Source organism: Zalophus californianus, chromosome 1, assembly GCF_009762305.2.
Source record: "Zalophus californianus isolate mZalCal1 chromosome 1, mZalCal1.pri.v2, whole genome shotgun sequence".
Classification (NCBI taxonomy): Eukaryota; Metazoa; Chordata; class Mammalia; order Carnivora; family Otariidae; genus Zalophus; species Zalophus californianus.
Genome location: NC_045595.1, coordinates 52,774,015 through 52,794,204, shown reverse-complemented (window position 1 = coordinate 52,794,204; position 20,190 = coordinate 52,774,015). Strand labels below are relative to the sequence as shown.

The following is a 20,190-nucleotide window of genomic DNA, read 5'->3' as shown; positions in this document are numbered from 1 at the left end:
GCCTTCAGCTCAGGTCATGAACCCAGGGTCCTGGGATCGAGTCCTGCATCGGGCTCTTGCTCAGCGGGGAGGCTGCTTCTCTCTCTGCCTGCAGCTTCCCTGCTTATGCTCTCTCTCTCTTTCTGACAAATAAATAAATTAAATCTTTAAAAAAAATGAGTAGTATTTATTTTGTGATAATTCAAGTTGTACACTTAATGATTTGTAGGATTTGATGCGCTTTATACAGACCGGAAGAGGGTTATGCTCATTGCGGGCTGCTTGCAGAATCCCATCCATGTATACTGGGCCAGACACTTTTAAAAAAGAATAAACCCATAAGCCTAGTTTTCTACCTTCAAATGGCGGTCTCATGGTTTTCAAAAGCAGTCAGGCTCTTTTCAGGCTGTCATGAATATCAGGACCTAATCAAGCCTTTTCTTACACTTGGCCAATCTCTGGATGGGCCAAATTCTGCCTGTGGTCCCACAGGCAGATCAACTAAGTCATCCTCAGGCCTCCCTGATCTGACAGGGAAAGCAGAGACACAGAGCCCACAGGCTAAGTTAAGCAACTTTCTCCAGATTACACAATGAGCTGCTGCTGGTGGGCCTTGTGATTCCTATCCAAGGGCTATCACTTTTCTACTACAGCTCATTCCACAGGGGCCAATTAACACACACTCTCCTTCGGGGAACAGAAAAAAAACAAGCCCAGGGAACTCACGGGTCTTCTTTATATGCAAGGCACACATAGGGGTTTACCAAGTTCCTCTCCAAGAGGAAATCTGGAGAGCCAGGAAGAGGAGGAGGGAAGTGCTGAGTCTGCAGCACGGCACTGCAACAGAGCCCAGTGTTTTTGTGGAAACGATATTCTCCTAATCAAAACACAGTTGCATAAATGGACTCACTCCATTTAAAAAAAAGAAGAAGAAATTTAAAGCCTATAAATAGGAACTACACAACCCTGATTAATTTTAAAGTTCTTTCTCCACTGTCTTTTTTAGATAGTAGCTAAAAATAAAGGCTTGAAACTTGAAATAATGTAAGCAACTAATCACACACAAGCACTGGGCTTTTCCCATATATGGCTGGGTTATTCTTCAGCCTTCGAAAAGACCAAATGAAGAGATGGCCAACAACCAAAATAATCCTTTAGACATTTGAAAACGAGGAGAAAGAACTAGAAGAGTTGGTGAATGACAAACAATTGCGAGGCTCAATGGGGGTAAATGACACTGAGAGGGATTAGTTGCCATAGTACTTTAAAAACATGGGTACATGCATTTTGACACTGGACCCCTTCTATAAAGAGACTGCTTTGCCCTCTGGCCTCAGCACTAAGAAAACTACAGCTGTGGTGATTTAACATAAAGGACTCAAAGAAGGAGAGAAATATAGGGGCATGACTGAAAATTTAATTAAGGCCCTTCTCAGTATGAAATTTGTAAGGGCAATGAGAGCACATCTCAAGGTCAGAAGAAAGGGACAGAGCCATGTGGAGCAGGGAAGTGGGTGGGGATTCAAATGAGATTCGAGCGTAAACAGCAGAGGTCAGCTCTAGAAGACAGCTTGCTTATGATGGAGGGTTATTACAGTGTCTGTTGGGTCCTGCCTGAAATGTTTCTATACAAAGATGAACACATTCATGTCAAATAAATGCCACACAGTGGCACACAGTCTGTGAGACAGACTGGAAAAGCCACATTTGCACTGTGTTTTATGGTTTGCAAAGCCTCATCACAAACGTCATCCCGGACACAAGGTAAGGCACCTGCTTTTACTGATAAGGAAACTGAGGCTCTGGGAGGGTAAGTGACCTAACACAAGGTGTCTGACAGGCGACTTTGTGCAGGAGGGCTGGAGTAGCGACCTGAAGGTAACACTCCCAATGGGCAATGAAGTTTCACTCATGACACCTCACGAAGAGCACCAGTAGGCGTGCCAAGTTTAGGTTCACGTTCGGTTCATCTATTACCTCTCTGTGACTGTGGGCAAATAATTTCCCCTCTTCTGATTCAAACCGTCAACTGGAAAATGATAGGGCTGTCTTAGATGACAGGAGGCAGGAGGTGCGGAGGCAGGGGGAGACCAACATGGGCTGAGTGGGCCATCCTGCTCTTGCCCTCGGCTGTGAGCCTGTCCTCACAAGCCCCAGATGGGACTGTTGGGCACTGTCACCGCTTCCCGTGTGGAGACAGCTTACCTCTTACACACTGAAATACACACATGGCACCTACAGAAATGACTTCCAGAAAGTAAGACTGGAAAACGTCTTCATTCCTCCAAAAACACAGTAACAAAAACTAGTGACAAGGCAACATGAATTTGAAATTTTCATTCTACCACTTTTTTTCTCTTTCCCTCTCTATAGGCTAGATCTTCCTCATGATACTTCAGATTCTTTTTCTGAAAAGAGGCCCTACTTTTTGACACTTCTAATGGTTTTCCCATGCATGCCCATAAGGCCTTTACGTGGCTCGGGAATCAATAATAAAGAACAGCAACAAAAATAGCAAGCATCCTTCACTGAGGGCCTATGACACGCCAGGCACCACTGCTGAGCCCTCTGCACCCATTGTCTCTAATCTCTGTAACTACAGCACAAGGGCGGCATTACTGTCTCCATTTTATAGAAGGGAAAACAAAGGCTCAGACAAGTTTAGGGATTTGGCCAAGGAAGGCCATCTTACAGGGCTGGGATTTAAACTGTCATCTGGGCCAATTCCAGAGTATGTTCTTGCTGCTTCTTCTCCATTACGAGACCTCTAGTCAACATGCTAAAGGCGTCCAAGACTCTGGGTGATGTAGCTTATTCATGGTTTCTCCTCATCACCATCCCTGCAGAATGGGATACTTGCCAGGTAGTCTTAAAATACTCCCCCTGAAACTCAAGGCAGCTGGAGAATAAGGAGGGTGGAAAAGTAGTGGGCTGAGCTGATGGTATGGTGAAGTGACCCCACATGTGTTCCCCCTGAACCACTGGGACCAGGTCCAGAATTATGATTTCATTTCCAAATCACTAACCTGGTGAGGCACAAGCCCGAGAGAGGTTGGCGGCTCATTCATGCGGTCATCACTGCTACTGGCAATGGCGTAGCCCCTGAAAAAACAAAACAATTAGAGGTGCTCGTTTAATAAAAGTTTATGTTTAGCACCTGTGAGAACGATCTGGAGGGGGGTTATGTGAGATTTATAAGGATAACCAAAAATGCCCCTTGCGGGACAGCACGAGCTAGTGAAAACCTAATTTCTATGGGAAGGAAAGAAGAAGAAGAGCACACACACAAAAAAATGCCTGAGTTTTGGAGTCAGAAAGGCCAGAGCTTATGACCACAGGGAAGTTTCTTAACTTCTCTTTTGCTCTGGGTCCATTAACTATAAAACAGGAATAAGACCTTTATGAGGCATAAATTAGGAATAAGTTAGACAAACTGCCAAGTGCAATGTTTGGCACATGATAAACAGATTAATGTTAACTCCCTTATTCTGAGATAGTCTTGTAAAAACCATGGGCACAGTTTTGTACTGAAATTTTGAAATGGAAAACTTTCCAACCTTAACTTGAGGTGAGATGAATGCTACGAAAATGGAGGAAGGAGATAGAACAATGAGGAATTAATTAGGCAGGAGAACGGATGCACTCCTTCCTGAATGACAGTGTGATGTCTCCTTATGGCACAGAAGACATTTGATACAGGACGTGGTTTCAGCCTACAACCAGGGCAAACACTGCACACAGAGGGGCCAGTGGCAAGGAATGGCAGAATTGGCTCTCCAAGACTTTATCCCAGATTCGCCCTGTCAGGAGGCCACACTATACTACTACACTTAGAAGGCAGGGGCCCAGGGGGATGACAGAGATGAGAGGAGGTAAAAAAAAAAAAAAAAAGCTGCTTATTTTCATTTAACTGTTACACCTAGACTAGCTAAGTATGCTACCAACGTTGTACAGAGGTCTTTTCAATTGTGTAGAAAAACTCTTGAGTCATAAAATAAATAGAATATTCAATGTTAATCTCTGAGAATTGGAAAAACAAATCTTTCAAAAATTCAATTCTCTCCTGCCTTGTTACAAACAGCATAGCGGAATGATTAAAAACAGAGTTTGGAGCAAAACTGTCTTGAGTGAAAGCCCAGCTTTACCACTTACCAGCTATGTGAATTCCAGCAACTTATCCTCCCTATGACTCAATTTTCCCCTCAAAAATGGGACAGGTAATAGTTCTTTCCTGATATGTTTGCTATGAGGATTAAGTGAGTTATTCTTGCAAAGTGATTAGAACAGTGCCTAGCACACAGTAAGCACTATATAATAAGTGTCTGACAAATAAAACAAATTACAGTGTATTTGTCAGATAGTCAGGTGTAAATATCCATTTGACTTCAGTCTGCCTTCATTAACACTTGGCAGCAGAGCCTTGGGCAGATATGGAGAGAATCTTAAACTGTTTAATCATTTTTCTTTTACTTTTTTCTTTGTTTCCTTTCCTTTTCTTTCCCTCACCCCTTTCTCATCTCCTCTTTTCTTTCCTCCTTTCTTTCTTAAAATTACTGGCTCTATTCTTGAAATTAATTTAATTTTATCTCACTTCTATTTATTACAAGATGAATTCTATTTTTTATAGGTCATTAAGTAAGATCTTCTTGCTTGGAGCAGATAGGGTGTCCAGATTACAATTGTGCTAAGCTTTGTATCTTTTTTTTAAAGATTTTTATTTATTGAGAGAGAGAGAGAATGATAGAGAGAGAGCATGAGAGGGAGGAGGGTCAGAGGGAGAAGCAGACTCCCCGCCGAGCAGGGAGCCCAATGCGGGACTCGATCCCGAGATTCTGGGATCATGACCTGAGCCGAAGGCAGTTGCTTAACCAACTGAGCCACCCAGGCGCCCCTAAGCTTTGTATCTTTAAGGTAACACATATACAGTATGGTAAACATATAGACTACTTAAAGCCAAGGTCAAGTTGAAACAAAACATACCAGCCTGCTCATTTCTTTACTCTCACATGCAAGCTAGTACACTATGAGTGCTTAATAAATTAAAAAAAAAACAAAAACATTTTAAAGTTGGTATGGCATTGGTAGGCTAGATGGTCATGACCAACCCACCACTGAAAACAAACAGAAAGCTAGATACAGTATTAAAACCTTTGTTTGAAAGCATGACAGCTACCAAAGTAGGGAAGAATTATAGAGCCAAGATATCTGTGAGAGGAGAGAAGCCCATAGAGGTCAACAACGCATTTGCAAGGGGAACTTTCTGTCATAAAGTGATTGCCAATCTCCAAAAGCAGTGGCTATAGGATCAGAAGCTGTTATATGGACAGTTATATGGACATAGGATCAGAAGCAGGTATATGGACAAATGGACTGGAAGGAAAAACCACAGCTTAAGGTTTGCCAATAAGGAGGAATCATGAAAAATATCCCAGACTTTGGGTTGGGACCAATGGGGGTTGCATCCTAGGAATAAGAGTGAACCAGAAATAGACAAGCCTTAATTGGACTTATGTATTCTAGGACTGCTAATCTATTTGGCCTAGCAGTTTGCCAGAGGAAATGTAAATCACATCATCTCTGCAATTTTTCATATATAATATAATGTCCAGTAGTTAGTAAAAAAATAGCCAAGCAAAAAATAAATAAATAAATAATAATAACCAAGCAGATTTGAGAAACTGGGGAAATTTAAAAACTAACTGGATATGAGGTGATGTGAAGGAATTACTTTTAATTTATTTTTATATGTAAAGTAGTAGAGATACATACTAAAAAGATACATTTTTATGAATGAAATGCTACATCTTGGATTTGCTTTAAAATAAACCAGTGGGAAGAGAAAAATGTGGATAGCTATATAGATAAATGATGATGGGCCATATGTTGGTAACTGTTGAAGCTGGGTGGTCTAGATAATGGGGTTTATTATCTTACATATGTTTTTTCTTTCATATATGTTTAAATTTTCCATAATCAAAGGTTTTTGTCTAAAAAACAGGAAAAATACCAGGTATTAGAGGAGATAATACATAACCAAAAGCCAAACAAACAAACAAACGAAAAATAAACCAATAGGTAAGAGGAACAGAATCACAGGAGATCCAGATAGTGGAGATATCTTCTAAGACATAAAAGAAAAACATAATTAAATGTTTTCAAGGAATGAAAAAGAACAAAATCACAATTTCAGAAGAGATTAGGAAATGTATAAAATAAGATCAAATGGAACTTTTATAACTGAACCATAAAATAATTAAAAACTCAATGGGTGGTTTAACACATATTAGACACAGAAGAAGAAAGAATTAGAAAACTGGAAGATAAGCCAAAAGCAAATTGGCAGACTGAAGCAAAGAAAGACAAAATACCGGAAAATACAGAAAAGGGCATAGGTTGATTCTGACATGCAATTAGAGACTCAAAAGGAAAGAAGACAGAAAGGGGCAGAAGCCATATTTTAAGAGATAATGGCTGAGAATTTTACACAACAAATGAAAAGCATCAAGCCATGGATTCAAGAAGCATTAAAGACCATAACCAGAATAAATACATAAGTATTTATGTATTAGTATAGTCCAACTTCTGAAAACCAAACACAATGAGAAAACCTAAAAAGCAACTAAGGGCAGGGAAAGAGGAATAAAAACAAACTGTATCAGAGGGGCAGCAGTGAGATAAACACTCAACTCCTCAACAACAACAAAAGCAACCAGAGACAACAGGATTATACTCAATGTGCTAAAAGAAAATTACCACCAATCTTCAAATCTATACCCAGCAAAAATATCTTTCAACTATGAGGATAAAGTCATTCTCAGACAAACAAAAACTGAAGTGTCTTGTCACTAACATTCCTAAAGGAAATAATAAAGGGCATTCTTCTGGCAGAAGGATAACAGCCTTGGCTGGAAGCTCAAAGATACAGAAGGAAATGAAAAGTGACAAAAAAGGAAAATGTCAGCCAAACATAATGAATACCATTGTATAACAATCTCTTCTGGGGTTTAAAATATATACATAATTTTAAAAAAATGAGTGTGAAGACACTGCTGTTTGCCTACCCAACATCCATTCTCCACATCAATCTTACCACAACTTTATTCAGGGAGGTAATGTGCCCAGAAAAAACAACCATATTTGTCAGTCTTCCTTGCAGCAAAGGGTGGCCATGTGATACAGGAGTTAGAATCAATCCAAGAAAGCTCTTTAATAGGGAGCTGACATGTGTTCTTAACTGTAACACAGAAGCAACACTGGAGGTGGAGTAGTCATCTTATGACAAGGTAGCAAGCATAAGGAAAAAAGCTAAGGGTATCTGAGTGAATGGTAAGAAGGAACTTGAGTCCATGATGGCATAACAAAGCTTTTGTACCAACTCTGGACTTCCTGCCTCTAGGCTTCTTGCTGCATAAGCAAAATAAAGTCCTATTTGGCCAAGTCGCTGAAGATGTTACATAAAACCCAATGAAATTTCTATCACATGTGATTCATGTATTGCCTTACAAATGTTCAGGGCTAAGGAGATCAAAACCTATTAACAGAATAAAAGCATGAAGGTCCCTAAGGCCCCCACCAAAATGTTTATTCTTCCTTATTATCAGTTACAAATAACTCCAGGAGAGTTCAATTCCAGAAGGATGCAGAGATATAACCCCGAAGATCACATGACAAGTTCCCCTAGGCCAAAGAATCAGACTGGGTTTTTCAGCCTTGTTATTTTGAAGACAGGAAGAGCAACACAATTCTCAGAAGAGTCAGGCTAAGAAAAGGCCAAGGGAGACACAAAAGCTTTCTTTGTGTAAACGACCATCTCTAACAGTAAACTCACCCTTCTGGATGCTGCAAAACAGAAACCATCAATTCCACGGCCAGGGCTCCTGCAATCATGGCCAGTCCTGGGCGGCTCACAGTGCACTGCTGGTCCAAGGTCCGGTCTCTGGTTGACTAGAGAGAAACAATCATTGATGTGTGCTCAAAGTTCTAGTCCACTCAACCGTGCTGTCTGAAGCACGAACCTCCTCCATGTTAAAGCCATGTAACATAACCAGACGCTCGCTCACTGTGGGCAAAGAACATTCAGCCTCAAATAATACCACTTCTTGCAAATACCAAGAAAAACAAGATATACAACTTAGGTAACTAAATGAGGTAATTTGCTAAAAAGGAGTAACAGTTATAAACAAATTAAAGATTAGGGGCCTAGAGGCCCCATATATGGAGTTGCATCACGTGCTCTTTTAACTGACTCAAATCAACCCCAATGTGCTTGGTTGTTGAGGGACAGAGAGACAGAAAAGAATAATCATTTGAATAGTGCAAATGATTCTGCCTTGCCATTCTAACTGAGCCATGCCTCAGAGTGCCTGTGATGTGGGACAATAATTTGCCTTTCCTGCAGTCGTCAGTTCCTGTGGGCCTCTCACAGTGTGGACATCGTGTCATACTGAGTGTGATCCCTGGGCTGAAATACAAGTATTTTTGCTACAACATGGCTCCAAACACAAACCTTCATTAATGCAACCAAAGAAATTCTTATCTTCCAACTTCAGGAAAATTAAGAGGTTGTTAGAGATAAACTTGACTCTGAATTTTTCACCTTATGAACAGATACAACTTTACTGTAATTGACCCTTAATCCTACTTGTTGGTAATGATGAAATAATGGGACCAGCTGTATGTTATAAAACCACTGATGAAGATTATCAAGTCATCCTTCTTTACATGGAGAATATTTATCTTTTTTTCTTTATACAGGGAGGACATAAAAGCCAGTCATCCAAAAGAGGTAGGAGTTATTAAGGAACAAGTTTTTAAAGAAAACTTGTTTAAAGGGGAAAATGAAGGGAAGGGTATGGAAACACCTATGCTTTGTTTCACTGGAAATGATTATCTGTTCTGATAAAAGACCATTCCTACAGACTATGCCTTGTGTGGTGGCAATAACACCACAGAATCTTACATTTGAACAGTGTACTGCTTGCTGTTCAGAGCACTTTCACATTTGACCCACCTTACACTATGAGTAGTCAGGTTAAAGTATTCTTTCCTCTCCTACTGGGGTTAGCAGATAAAATATGAGATACCCAGATGAATTTGAACTTCCGATAGACAACAAATATTATTTTGATATGAGCAGGTCTTGAATACTGCATGGGACAAATTCATACTAAAATATTATTTACCTGAAATTCAAAGTTAACTGGGAATCCTGTATTTTCACTTGCTAAATCTGACAATCTTATGGGACCCAGCCCCATTCTGCAGAAGTAGAGGCAGCCCACAAGCGGTATTTGGAATCACCCCACAAGGCAGTGTCCAAGCCTGGATTGGAATCCGGGTCTTCAGACCCCTCAGTTGATGTTCTCTTCAGTGATACATGCACAGGAGACAGTGCTGAGTGCTTCCAGGGATCAGTCTATCCTGCAGTTTCCCTGATGAGCTTTCCACAAAAAATGGTTGGTCACTGCGTTTATGCTGCTGAACAAGGAATAGCCTGTGCACAGTTGATGCCAATCAAGGCTCGTGGTGAGATAATGTCAGCCCCAAATTAGAGAATTCTTCTCTTTGTTAAAATATTTAAATAGTCACAAAAGAAAGAGTTGGGTCTCTTTGCCCCAGTGGGCAAGACAGTTGTATGAAATATTTGGAAGCACAAAGAAATCCACTTACATCTCCCGGGGCCACCACATCATTGCAGAAATAGCAGCCAAGTTTGTAGCCAGGGATGTTGGCAAAAAGTGATGAGCCCAAGAGGTCGGCAGGTGCCACAAGGTGACTAGAACACAAGTCCCCAGCTCCCTGCTGCTTAGGTTTCTTCAAGCCATGTCTCATGACAACAAACGTGTCAAATCCCAAGGCAGCATTGATGACCAGCTGTGGATTTCAAGGAATAAAAGTCTAGAGTTAAGAGACACTTACATTTTAAGCCATGGCTAATTTCATATTTGGTCAACTTTTTAAAATTTATTTTATAAATATTTGCATATGAATGTAATTAGAGTCTAGAAGCAATGTTAGTAAAAGCTACACAATACTGAGGATTTATTAAGTGCAAAACACTTGACCAGTGATTAACATTAATTATCTCATTTGGTTTCATTTAAAACTCCCAGAACACTTTTCCTATTTACAGATGAGGATAATGAAAGTCAGAGCAGTTACTTCTATAACTTGCCCAAGGTCACTTAGCTGGTAAGAGGTAAATGTATAAAACCGTCTTGAGAGTTCTCAGTCTCATTCTTTCCACCACTGTGCTATCATCTGACATGCCTACACATATATATATTTTTTATTTTATTTATTTGAGAGAGAGCAGAGCGAGAGAGAGAGAGAATACATGGGTTGGGGAGAGGGGCAGAGAGACAGGGAGAAGCAGGCTCCCCGCTAAGCAGGGAGCCGGCTGCGGGGCTTGATCCCAGGACCCTGAGATCATGACCTAACCCAAAGGCTTAACTGACAGACCCACCCAGGTACCCCAACACACATTTTTTTTTTTAATAATAGCTTCACTGAGATATAATTCACACAGTATACAATTCAACCTTCACACAGATTTTTTAAGGACACTTTTTTTCTCACTTATACTAGAACTTCTCTTAGTTGTAATTTAACTTATTCTCCTAAATTTCTGTTTATACAGAAAGTTGGAAAATAAATGGTTCACCAGAAAAAAAAACAAAAATCACAATCTCATGGCTCAAACACTTACTACTAATAGTTTTGGCTATTTCTTCCTGTTTCCTCCCTTTCTTTCTCTTTTCTTGCCCCTTCTTTCTCCCTTCTTCTTGCCTCCTCCCCACCCTCTTGCCAAACAATATAAATGTTTATATGTTTACAGATATGAACAATTCATATTAAATATATATAATATCATCTTGTTTATTTAACATAATGTGATATTTTCCATGTTATTAAAGTTTTTGAGAACATAATTGTGCACAGCAGTATTTGGAATTACCCCACAAGGCATAGTATCCCATCATATTTATGTACTATGATTTATTTAACCACTCAGTACTGTCGGCCCTTGAAGTTGTCACTGACCAAACAATAGTGAATGAGACAGTCTTTGTCCTTTTGGAGCTTACGTTTTAATGTAAGTAAAATATCCCTACTAGAGGACCTCAAAGGGCTGCTGTGAAAATTAAATAGAAGATAGCTATTATACCAGACGGTGGTGTGTGAGGCAAAGACAGCGCCTGCCAGTGGCACCCTTTTGGGACCATGTCACTAGGTCATCCACAGCACATCTCTCTTCTGGAGGGAAGGCAGATCTCCCTCCAGGGTGATGGCACGTCAAGTCCCAACCAGACACAAGAGCCCCAGGATCCACACACTCTACCTTTCTTTTGCTCGCAGCAATGACGGCAGGGAGCCACCGGCTCTCCCTGGTGTCCATCAACAGGAAAACGACATCATGGCTTTCAATGAGCTGCTCCAGTTGCTCCACATCCCTGCGGGCTTGCTCCAGGGTGACGCTGGAAAAGTTCACCGGGTGTCCAGGCATCGGGATGCTCATGTTGAACCCTCTGGCATTCTGGGGAAACACCAGATATACAGATGTCTGAAGCAAACGTACAGGGGATATCTTAGAGCCATGTCTCCCCATAGCTACAAGCATGCATGTGTGTGGTCACTTGAAACCAGAAATTTCTCTGTGCATGATTTTGCTGCTTGTCCCTTTTGCTACCTGTGCCCTGCACCTTCTTCACCTCTAGAACCTAGATTATCTTGTCCTGTCATCCTAGGGTCCTTGAGCCTGGGTAAAGCAGCAAGCAGAGACATATGGATCCTAGTTCCAAAGAAGGAGCTAAGTACTTCCCATCTGAGGCAAGGGGGACACTGGAGAAAACCATACCTTTAGTTTTTCCTATAATCTGAGGCCAGGAACCTCTATCAAAGTGCCCTATGCTCAAGTCCCCTTTGTCCAGTTGTTTCTCCCTACTTGTTCCCAAATTGCCCCCCCATTTCCTTAGTCTATAACGTCTCCAAATAGGATATTATAACAAAAAACATTAATAAACTTACATAAGATTAGAATGACTGATAGTCTTGTCTTAATCTTAGAGGTATACTCACTTTAAAAAAAGCTCCCTAAACCAAAAAACTCTACTCTCTAACTTACAACCAGAAAATCTACTTATAAGTGTGTAGATAGATACTCATTTGGAGGGGACAGGTGGGGGGTGAGCTATAACAGAGTGTGGTACTCAAATGAAGCTTCATTCCTTGAGCAAAGAAGTTGTCGGGTGGCCCAGATTCTCTTCAAATGTGGGGACTCAGGAGTTTTCATATGGGCTTTAGAACAGCTCTGTAATTTACCACTGGTCCCCTGAAGGCCCCACTGTGTCTTGGCAGATTAACTGTGAGTCACATATGGGTGTCAATGAAGCCAGGGACATTAACTGTCCACAGAAAAGACAGTGTTCTAGAATCACAAACCACACCCTTAATCCCCTGCATAGTGCTGGCACAGGGAGGAGTTTGAAAACGTTAGTTTTTTCATTCATTTGCCAAAACCTGTCACCTACCGGAAAAACAGCTGGGGGCGGGGGCGGTGGAAACCAGAATAAGTAGGTCCTTTTACAAAGGAAAAATCTATTTTTGTGAATTGTAGCTATTTTCTCCTTATCTTAAACTTTAAACCTAATCTCTGGGATTCAAGAAAGGGACAATAGTAGCAAAAGCAATGATATTTAAAAGAATGGAAAAAAGTTGCAGGCAAAGCAGGAAAAGACACCAGACAGAAAGGACTTCAGAAAGAGATTCAAAATAAGTCCATTTTAACAATGAGAACACTACAGAGACAGCTATCTGGATCTCATTAATTAATTCACTCATTAAGTATTATGCATCTACCATGTACCAAATATTGTAAACAATAAGAAAAAACTGCAGTAATGTTAATACCTTACTGTCTTATTACAATTGGCAAAATATTTTAAACAGTGGTAGCTTGATCCAAAAAAGGTATTATTTAGGTATATTAATGACATCAAGATTAAAGCATAATTACTCAACACCAATTCTGACCTTTTCAATAATACAGATCCATACCTACTTCACTGACCTAAATGATTCTCTGCTTGCTAAAATTTCAGCCAGTAAGCCTACTTAGGACTGGCTCTCAGCCCACCATTTAGATTCACATGCCTAAGGCCGGAATTCAGCAAGTTTCAACACAGTAGTTTTCAACCTTGGCTGCACATTAGAACCACCTAGAGAGGTTTTAAAATTCCTAATGTCTAGGCTTTTCCCCAGACTACTTAAACAGGAATTTCTGAGAGCGGGCCCTACCATCAGTATTTTCTAAAACACTCCAGATGATTCAAATGTGTAGCCAGGGTGAAGGATAGTTTACAGAAAGTATAATACACAGATCTCAAATGTACAGTTGGGTGTTTCAACAAACTGCAGATTAACCACTGCATACACCTATCAAGACATAGGACATTTCCATCACCCCAGAACATGCTTGTGTGCCCCTTCCCAGTCAATCCCCACTACTCCCCACCCCCAATGGGACAACACCTATTGCAACCACTTTTTAAAACCCTAGATTAGTTCTGTCTATTCTAGAACCTCATACAAATGGTATCCCACAGTTTATACCTGTTGGTGTTTGGCTTCTTTTGCCCAGCATAATGGTTTTGAAGTCCATCCATATTGTTAAGTATCAAGAGTCTGTTCCTTTTTGCTGTATGAAAAACCTCGATTTGTTTATTCAATGTCTCATTGACAGCTATTTGGGTTATTTCTCAATTTTGGCTATTATGAATAAAGCTGTTACGGACATTCTTCTGTAAGTGTTTTAGAGTATATACATTTTCATTTTCTTAGGTAAACATCTACGAGTGGGATTTCTGGGTCATTAGATTGGTTTGGTTTCATGAAAACCTGCTGGACTGATTTACAAAGTGGTTGTTTTAGCAGCAGACCAAGAGCTCTGGTTGCTCCCCAGCCTGACAACATTTAGCCCTGTCAGTCTTTTTAATTTGAGCCACTTTAGTGGGTATGTAGTGATATATCTTCATGGTTTTTAATTCCTATTTCCCTGAGGCCATGGATGTTGAGCATTTTCATGTGTGCACTGGCCATTTACAGATCTTCCCTATGAAATAAATGTCTGCACAAGTCTCTGGCCCCTAAAAAAAAAGCCTTGCCTGTCCTTTTATTATTGAGTGGTAGGGGTTGTTTATGGATTCTTGATAATAGCTGTTTGCCAAACAGACATACTGTGAGTGTTTTCTGGGTTTTGGCCAGTCTTTTCATTCTCTTAATGGCATTGATTGGGAAGCAGAAGTTTTAGGTTTTGATGAAGTCCAAGTTATCCATTGTTTCCACTTATGGTCAGTATTTCCTGGGCCCTAGGAAACCTCTGCCTATCACAAGACTACTGTGCTGCTTTCTCCTGGAATCTCTGTAGTTCAGCTTTTATGCTTAGTTCTGACCTTACTGGAGTGTCACCTAAGGGCTCAGGGTGTTCAGTGAGGACGCTCCATTCTGGATAGATGGGATTCCAATGTCTCCTGGCCTTGGGGGAGCTCTGGAATCTCCATTCGGCTCACAGCAGACAGCGGTGCTTTTTTGCCCAGGCTTACAGAGTCATGCCCTGAGCTCATGCAGCTTGATCTGGTCAAAGACTCAAGGTCCTGCCCAGACTACTTCTCTGCTCAGCTCCTGCATGTCTGATACACTCTCCTGTGCGTTCCAGCTCCCTTAGCTGCTCTGAACTTGGATGTCAGTTTCCTCAGCTCATCAAGCCCAAGAACATCTCCTTGGGCTCCTCATGGGCTCTGGCATGGGCCAGAAAGTGCCTCCATGCAATGGGCTGGGACATTCTTTCTTTCCTTTCTGTCTAGGACCACAGTCTTTCCATTGTTCATTGACGGAGAGAGTCATTTTATGTATTTTACCCAGTTGCATAATTGTTTATGGTAGGAGAGCTGGTCCAATACCAGTTACTCATCAGGGTTAAAAAGAGATGTCCAGAGTTGGGTTTTAAAACCTCTGGTGTGGTTCCACAATCCTACATTTTATTGCCTTGTCTTAAAAAAGAAAAGGTAACTTCAAATAGTTACTTGACTTATTAATAGTCAGTTTTTTTTCCTATTCAATTAATTCAACCCCAGGAGTAGACAGGGTATTTGCAGCAGAAAAGTTCTTTCCACGTTCTTGTTCCCTTAGACGTGTCTGCAGCCTGGTATGAGGAAGGTGATGAGCAAGTATCTGCTGAAGGAAACGACACCAAACTGAACATACAAAGAAAGCGCCATAAGCCTGGGTAACCCGTAGGTGAAATTGGATTACACCAGGACTTTAATGGACTCTGCACATTATCCATTACTGTTTATAAGGCAGGAAGGATAAACATAGAAGAGACCTGGCTCCTGGCCTCAAGGACTGAATAACCCAGTAGGGAAAGCAGAGTAGTACAATGTAAACGCCAAGGAGGATGCTTGACCCTCGTGGGCTGATGGTTTCAAGGAAAGGTGAACTTGATCTCAAAGGCCCAACGTGAGTCAGCCCTAACTTTGGCCCTAGCTTCTGTCCTAGGCCCTTCTCTGTCTTCCTGACCTCCATGCTTCAGGCTCCCCGTTTCCCTTCAGTTCCACAGAAATGCTGTGCTGCCTCCTGCTTCAGGCATTTGCACAGACAGCTCTGCCACCTTTCATCTAGCTGACCCCCACTCACCCTAGGACTTAGCTTCCTCAAGCGAGTCTAGCTCAGGTCAGGCTGCCTGGTAAATGTCCTCACAGCAACTGAGCTCCTACTTCATGCACTTACTATAATTACAACCGTTTATGGAATGAGTTATTGACCATGTCCCCCCTCTGGACTACAGAAGCTCCGTGCAGGGGAGAGAGAACTTTGTTTTGTTCTCCAGTCCCTAGCACACAGAAGGCCTTAAATATTTAATGAATAAGGAAAGAATAACTGAACAAATAAATAGGGAGGACTGCACTGGATCACAGACCATTTGGACAATGAAAAACTTCAGGCAACTAGTTAGTAGCAGAGGTCAGCTTCAAAGCCAGGTCTGTCTGGGCCCTGAAGGGAGTTCATAACACTTTTCAGTGATAGACTGGATTATTCTTCCCAACTCTATACTGCCTCTCACTAATAGAATTAAATGTCTTCACCCTTTGCCACATGACTTTGCAGGACCTCCGCTAGGAAGGCAGAGTAGACTGTCCAACCCCACTGACTTTGGGCTTGGCCCTGTGACTGGCTTTGGCATGGGGATGGAGAATGCTGCACTGTGTCACTGGTGAGCTGAGACTTTTAGAGGTATAATAAGTTTTCACCAATCCTTTTACACTTCCACCTTCTACCATAAGAAGAGCATGACCTAGATGACTGTTGCTCCCTGAACCCAGATTTTAAAATAATGACACACAGCACAGATTGGAACCTGACTTAAAGCCTGGAGTCCAGCCTAGCCCAGCAGCTAAGCTACAGCCAATCTGCAGACCTGTGAGTGTGAGATAAATGCTGGGTGGCTCAGATGGTTCAGTGTCTGCCTTCGGCTCAGGTCATGATCCCAGGGTCCTGGGATCAAACCCCGCATCGGGCTCCCTACTCCACTGGGAGCCTGCCTCTCCCTCTCCCTCTACTGCTCCCCCTGCTTGTGTTCTCTCGCTCTCTATCAAATAAATAAATAAAATCTTAAAAAAAAAAGATAAATGCTTATAATAATAAGACACTGAGATGTGAGGATTGTGTGACATGCAATAATGTAGCAGAAACCTAACTAATATGACAGGGTTGTAACATTCTTATTTCTTTTGGCCTTCAGCATCTAGCTGGGGACATAGTGGGTGCTCAATCAACAGTGTTGAATTAGACCCAACAGATGATGTTCCCCTGGATCACTGGTGAAATGGACAAAACCAACAACATTGTTTCTTTTAAAGCAAGAACTAAAATGAATGAATCTAATACTGAGTAATTAAACAGAAAAACCTTGAGAACGGGAGCTTTTTTTTTTAGGTAGCGCTGAGAGCCTCTTGTGGCACTTTAAGTGTTAGCAGATGCTTTGGAGACATCTAACTTCTGTCAGATAAACTGATTACGCATGCAAGATGCACATTTTCTTTTGTGGATGACCTAAAAAAAAAAAACTGGCAAGATTTTGAATCAAATGAGCTGAATGACTTGTCTCTTATTATCTGGTGTTTTTAAAGTAAACAATGCAACTCAGAAACAAGCAGCAGCTCGAGTAAAAAGCTGAATATTTAGCCAGATCTTCATTCTGCACAGACTACATTCAATTTAATTTCATAAACCTGTACTAAGTAACTATTAAGTATTCTGGTGATGAAGGGAAAAGAATATCCTATACCTGAGCTACCAAGAATACCTTTGGAATAAGGCAGTATATAAAAATATGCACACTCCCAAATTCCTCAACTTAGACTCAGATAATGCTTTGCAACTTACAAAAACATTTTTTCATAAATTTTTCATTTTATTTTCACAATAATAGATGAGAGTTTTGCTTTGTTTTTCAGTGCCCATCTCTGCAAATAGGAAACAGAGGCTTGGTCATATCATGAAGTCCTGGGTAGTAAGTAACAAACATCCAACTTTTTCTTTTTTTTTAAAGATTTTATTTATTTATTTGAGAGAGAGAGAATGAGAGGCAGAGAGCACAAGAGGGAAGAGGGTCAGAGGGAGAAGCAGACTCCCCGCTGAGCAGGAAGCCCAATATGGGACTCGATCCCGGGACTCCAGGATCATGACCTGAGCCAAAGGCAGTCGCTTAACCAACTGAGCCACCCAGCCGCCTACATCCAACTCTCTTTTACCAATACGACAGGGCCTCATTCCCCAAGATTAATTGCGGGAAGCTATAGGAGACAAGCTCTGACATCCTCAAACAGCATCAACGTACCACTCCGGGGAATATTTTCTGAAGCCGGTCTGCTGCAGCCAGGGCCTTGGGCTTACCACCTGCGAGGCAATCTTCAAATTCATAGAGAGGCTGCCTCACAGGATTGGAGTAGGAGATATTGGCATTGTCCACAAATGTGATGTGTCTGACGCCCCAACCCTGCATGGAAACAAGAGATTATGGTGTGTTTCTGATGAACATGTCATGGAATATCTCTCTTAAATCCCTAAAAGAGGTTTTGCTCTAGATCAGCTTGGGAACCTCAAATACAGGAAACTTCAGAAAATGAATTGTGCAAATTCAGTTTCTGATCAACAGAGGGTCAACTTCCTTTAAAAGACAAAATAATTATATACCGGGTGCCTGGTTTTCTGCAGTAATGAGACTAAGAAATGTCAGAGTGGGTCTGACTAATAACTCATTATTTTTGACAGTGGCACCAGAGAAAGATTTGGAGGTGAGTCCCATAAGAATTGTCTATGTTGCTGTCTTAGAAGGATTAGCAGTAAGCCCCTAAATGTCCTTGCTTTCCCTTAATGAATAATTAAGTGTAAATAATAGCTCAGATTAAAACTCACTTAAAGCCTGAATTAACTCCTCAGAAAAATGACTTATGGGTTTTTCCCCATTGTATAACATCATAGAAGATTTTGTACTACTTCAAGACGTAAAGGCCTTATTAATATTCGGTAATGCAGGGGACAATTCTATATTATCAGAAATAATTTGCATGATTTCATATGCTTCAATTATAACTCCTATAAAGTCTTATAGAACCACAAAATTTTAAAGTGAGATGGAATCTTTAACATCCTTTGTCCAATTATTTTGTTCTATAGAGACGGCAAGAGTAGCCTGGAAATCACTTAAGGTCATAGATCTGGTTAATGGTGGGGAAGGAATTAGATCCACAGAGTTGCAACCAAATGAAGATTCCTATTTTTTGGAGGGTGAGGTGCAGTGTGTATTTTAGCAGATCATAAAAAAGCATAGTGATCTAAGAGAAGCCCTGCCATGACTGGCTATGAAACTGATTCTGCTCTCTTATTTCAATATCTTTCCATTAGGGACTCAGAAACTCAATTAGACTGATGGTTCCAAGGGGACAGTCAACAAGAACCCAAGATTCATTTTCAGGGTTGAGAAGGACAGGCCAGAATCCATCCTTTCAAAAGCATAGTTTAGGTTATCTGTTTTGAAAGCCCACTGGTAAACTTTGGTCTACTCACCTAGTTTTGTAAGTGACTTTTACCAGCGAAGCAATCTACCATGGAGGCAGAATAAAGGTATGAAAAATCTAAAAGTCACTTGTGCTTGGTTTGGGGACATTTATTTCTGAAGTATTTTTACATTCCTTAAAGCAATGCTGAGTGGACTGCAAGGAAGGCAGTCTGGGAAGATGCTAGGCAGTGGGAAGAAAGCCAGGTAAATTACAAACAGGCCATAGGTTAGCCACATGCAGGGGGCATTCGAACTCAACTTTTGGCTTCCTGGAATGTTTAAATGGCTAATCTGCAAAGATTAAAGAAGACTGTAACACTCGATGCTGGTGAGGATGTGGTGATGAAAAGCTATTGTACGGGTTGAGAATGTAAACTGATGTAATCTTTCTGGAAAGCAATTTGGCAATATGTTTCTACAGTCTTTCAAATGTTCCTATCTTTTGGCCTATTTGCAGCAATCTATCCTCAGTAAATACTTCCAGCAATCTATCCTAGGAAGTAATCTGAAATATTAACAAAAATGTTCCACAACATAATTTACAGTTGTAAAATACTGGAAACAATATTTTAATAAATAGTTTTATTTAATAAATAATAAATAAATAAATATTTAATAAAAAGAATAACGCCTACATTAGGGGAATGTCTGAGAACAGTATATCACTAGGGGAATGTCTCAGAACAGTATATTTCATCATATAAAAACGTATATTCTATAGTCATTAAAAACAATAGGCATAATTTTTAATTACATGAGAAAGTGTCTACAATGTTAATAGATAAAAGCGTGGGACATTATCATAAATAAGATTTTTAAATATATATTTAACAAACATTAAAGGAAATAAGTGAAAAAGTGGTAGGAAAATGGGTATCTTCTTTTCCTGCTTTATAACTCTAACACTTAACAAATTTTCTACAGGTTTCCACTGCCTTTATAATTTTTAAAAATGTTAAGAACACCTAAGCACCAATTCTGGAAGCCAGGTAAAGAACAATAAAATAGATTCCACAAAAGAGGAAGATATTAATGAAGATAAAAGTAGATAGTAATGAATCTAAAAGCAAAACAAAACCAAAACCTATAGAACT

The 20,190-nt window shown here is 40.6% G+C and overlaps 1 protein-coding gene across 8 annotated transcripts in view; it reads right to left on the bottom strand.

The window, feature by feature from the left end:
• ATG7 (autophagy related 7) overlaps positions 1-20,190 on the bottom strand; it is a 232,123-nt gene that overhangs the window by 162,532 nt on the left and 49,401 nt on the right. For all 8 annotated transcript variants that reach the window (XM_027587382.2, XM_027587383.2, XM_027587378.1 and 5 more), the window contains 5 exons: positions 17,876-18,034; positions 11,321-11,515; positions 9,649-9,852; positions 7,808-7,923; positions 3,006-3,081 (listed from right to left, as the gene is read on the bottom strand). In XM_027587382.2, the coding sequence (XP_027443183.1) occupies positions 3,006-3,081; positions 7,808-7,923; positions 9,649-9,852; positions 11,321-11,515; positions 17,876-18,034 (750 nt within the window). The remainder of the gene's footprint in view (positions 1-3,005; positions 3,082-7,807; positions 7,924-9,648; positions 9,853-11,320; positions 11,516-17,875; positions 18,035-20,190) is intronic.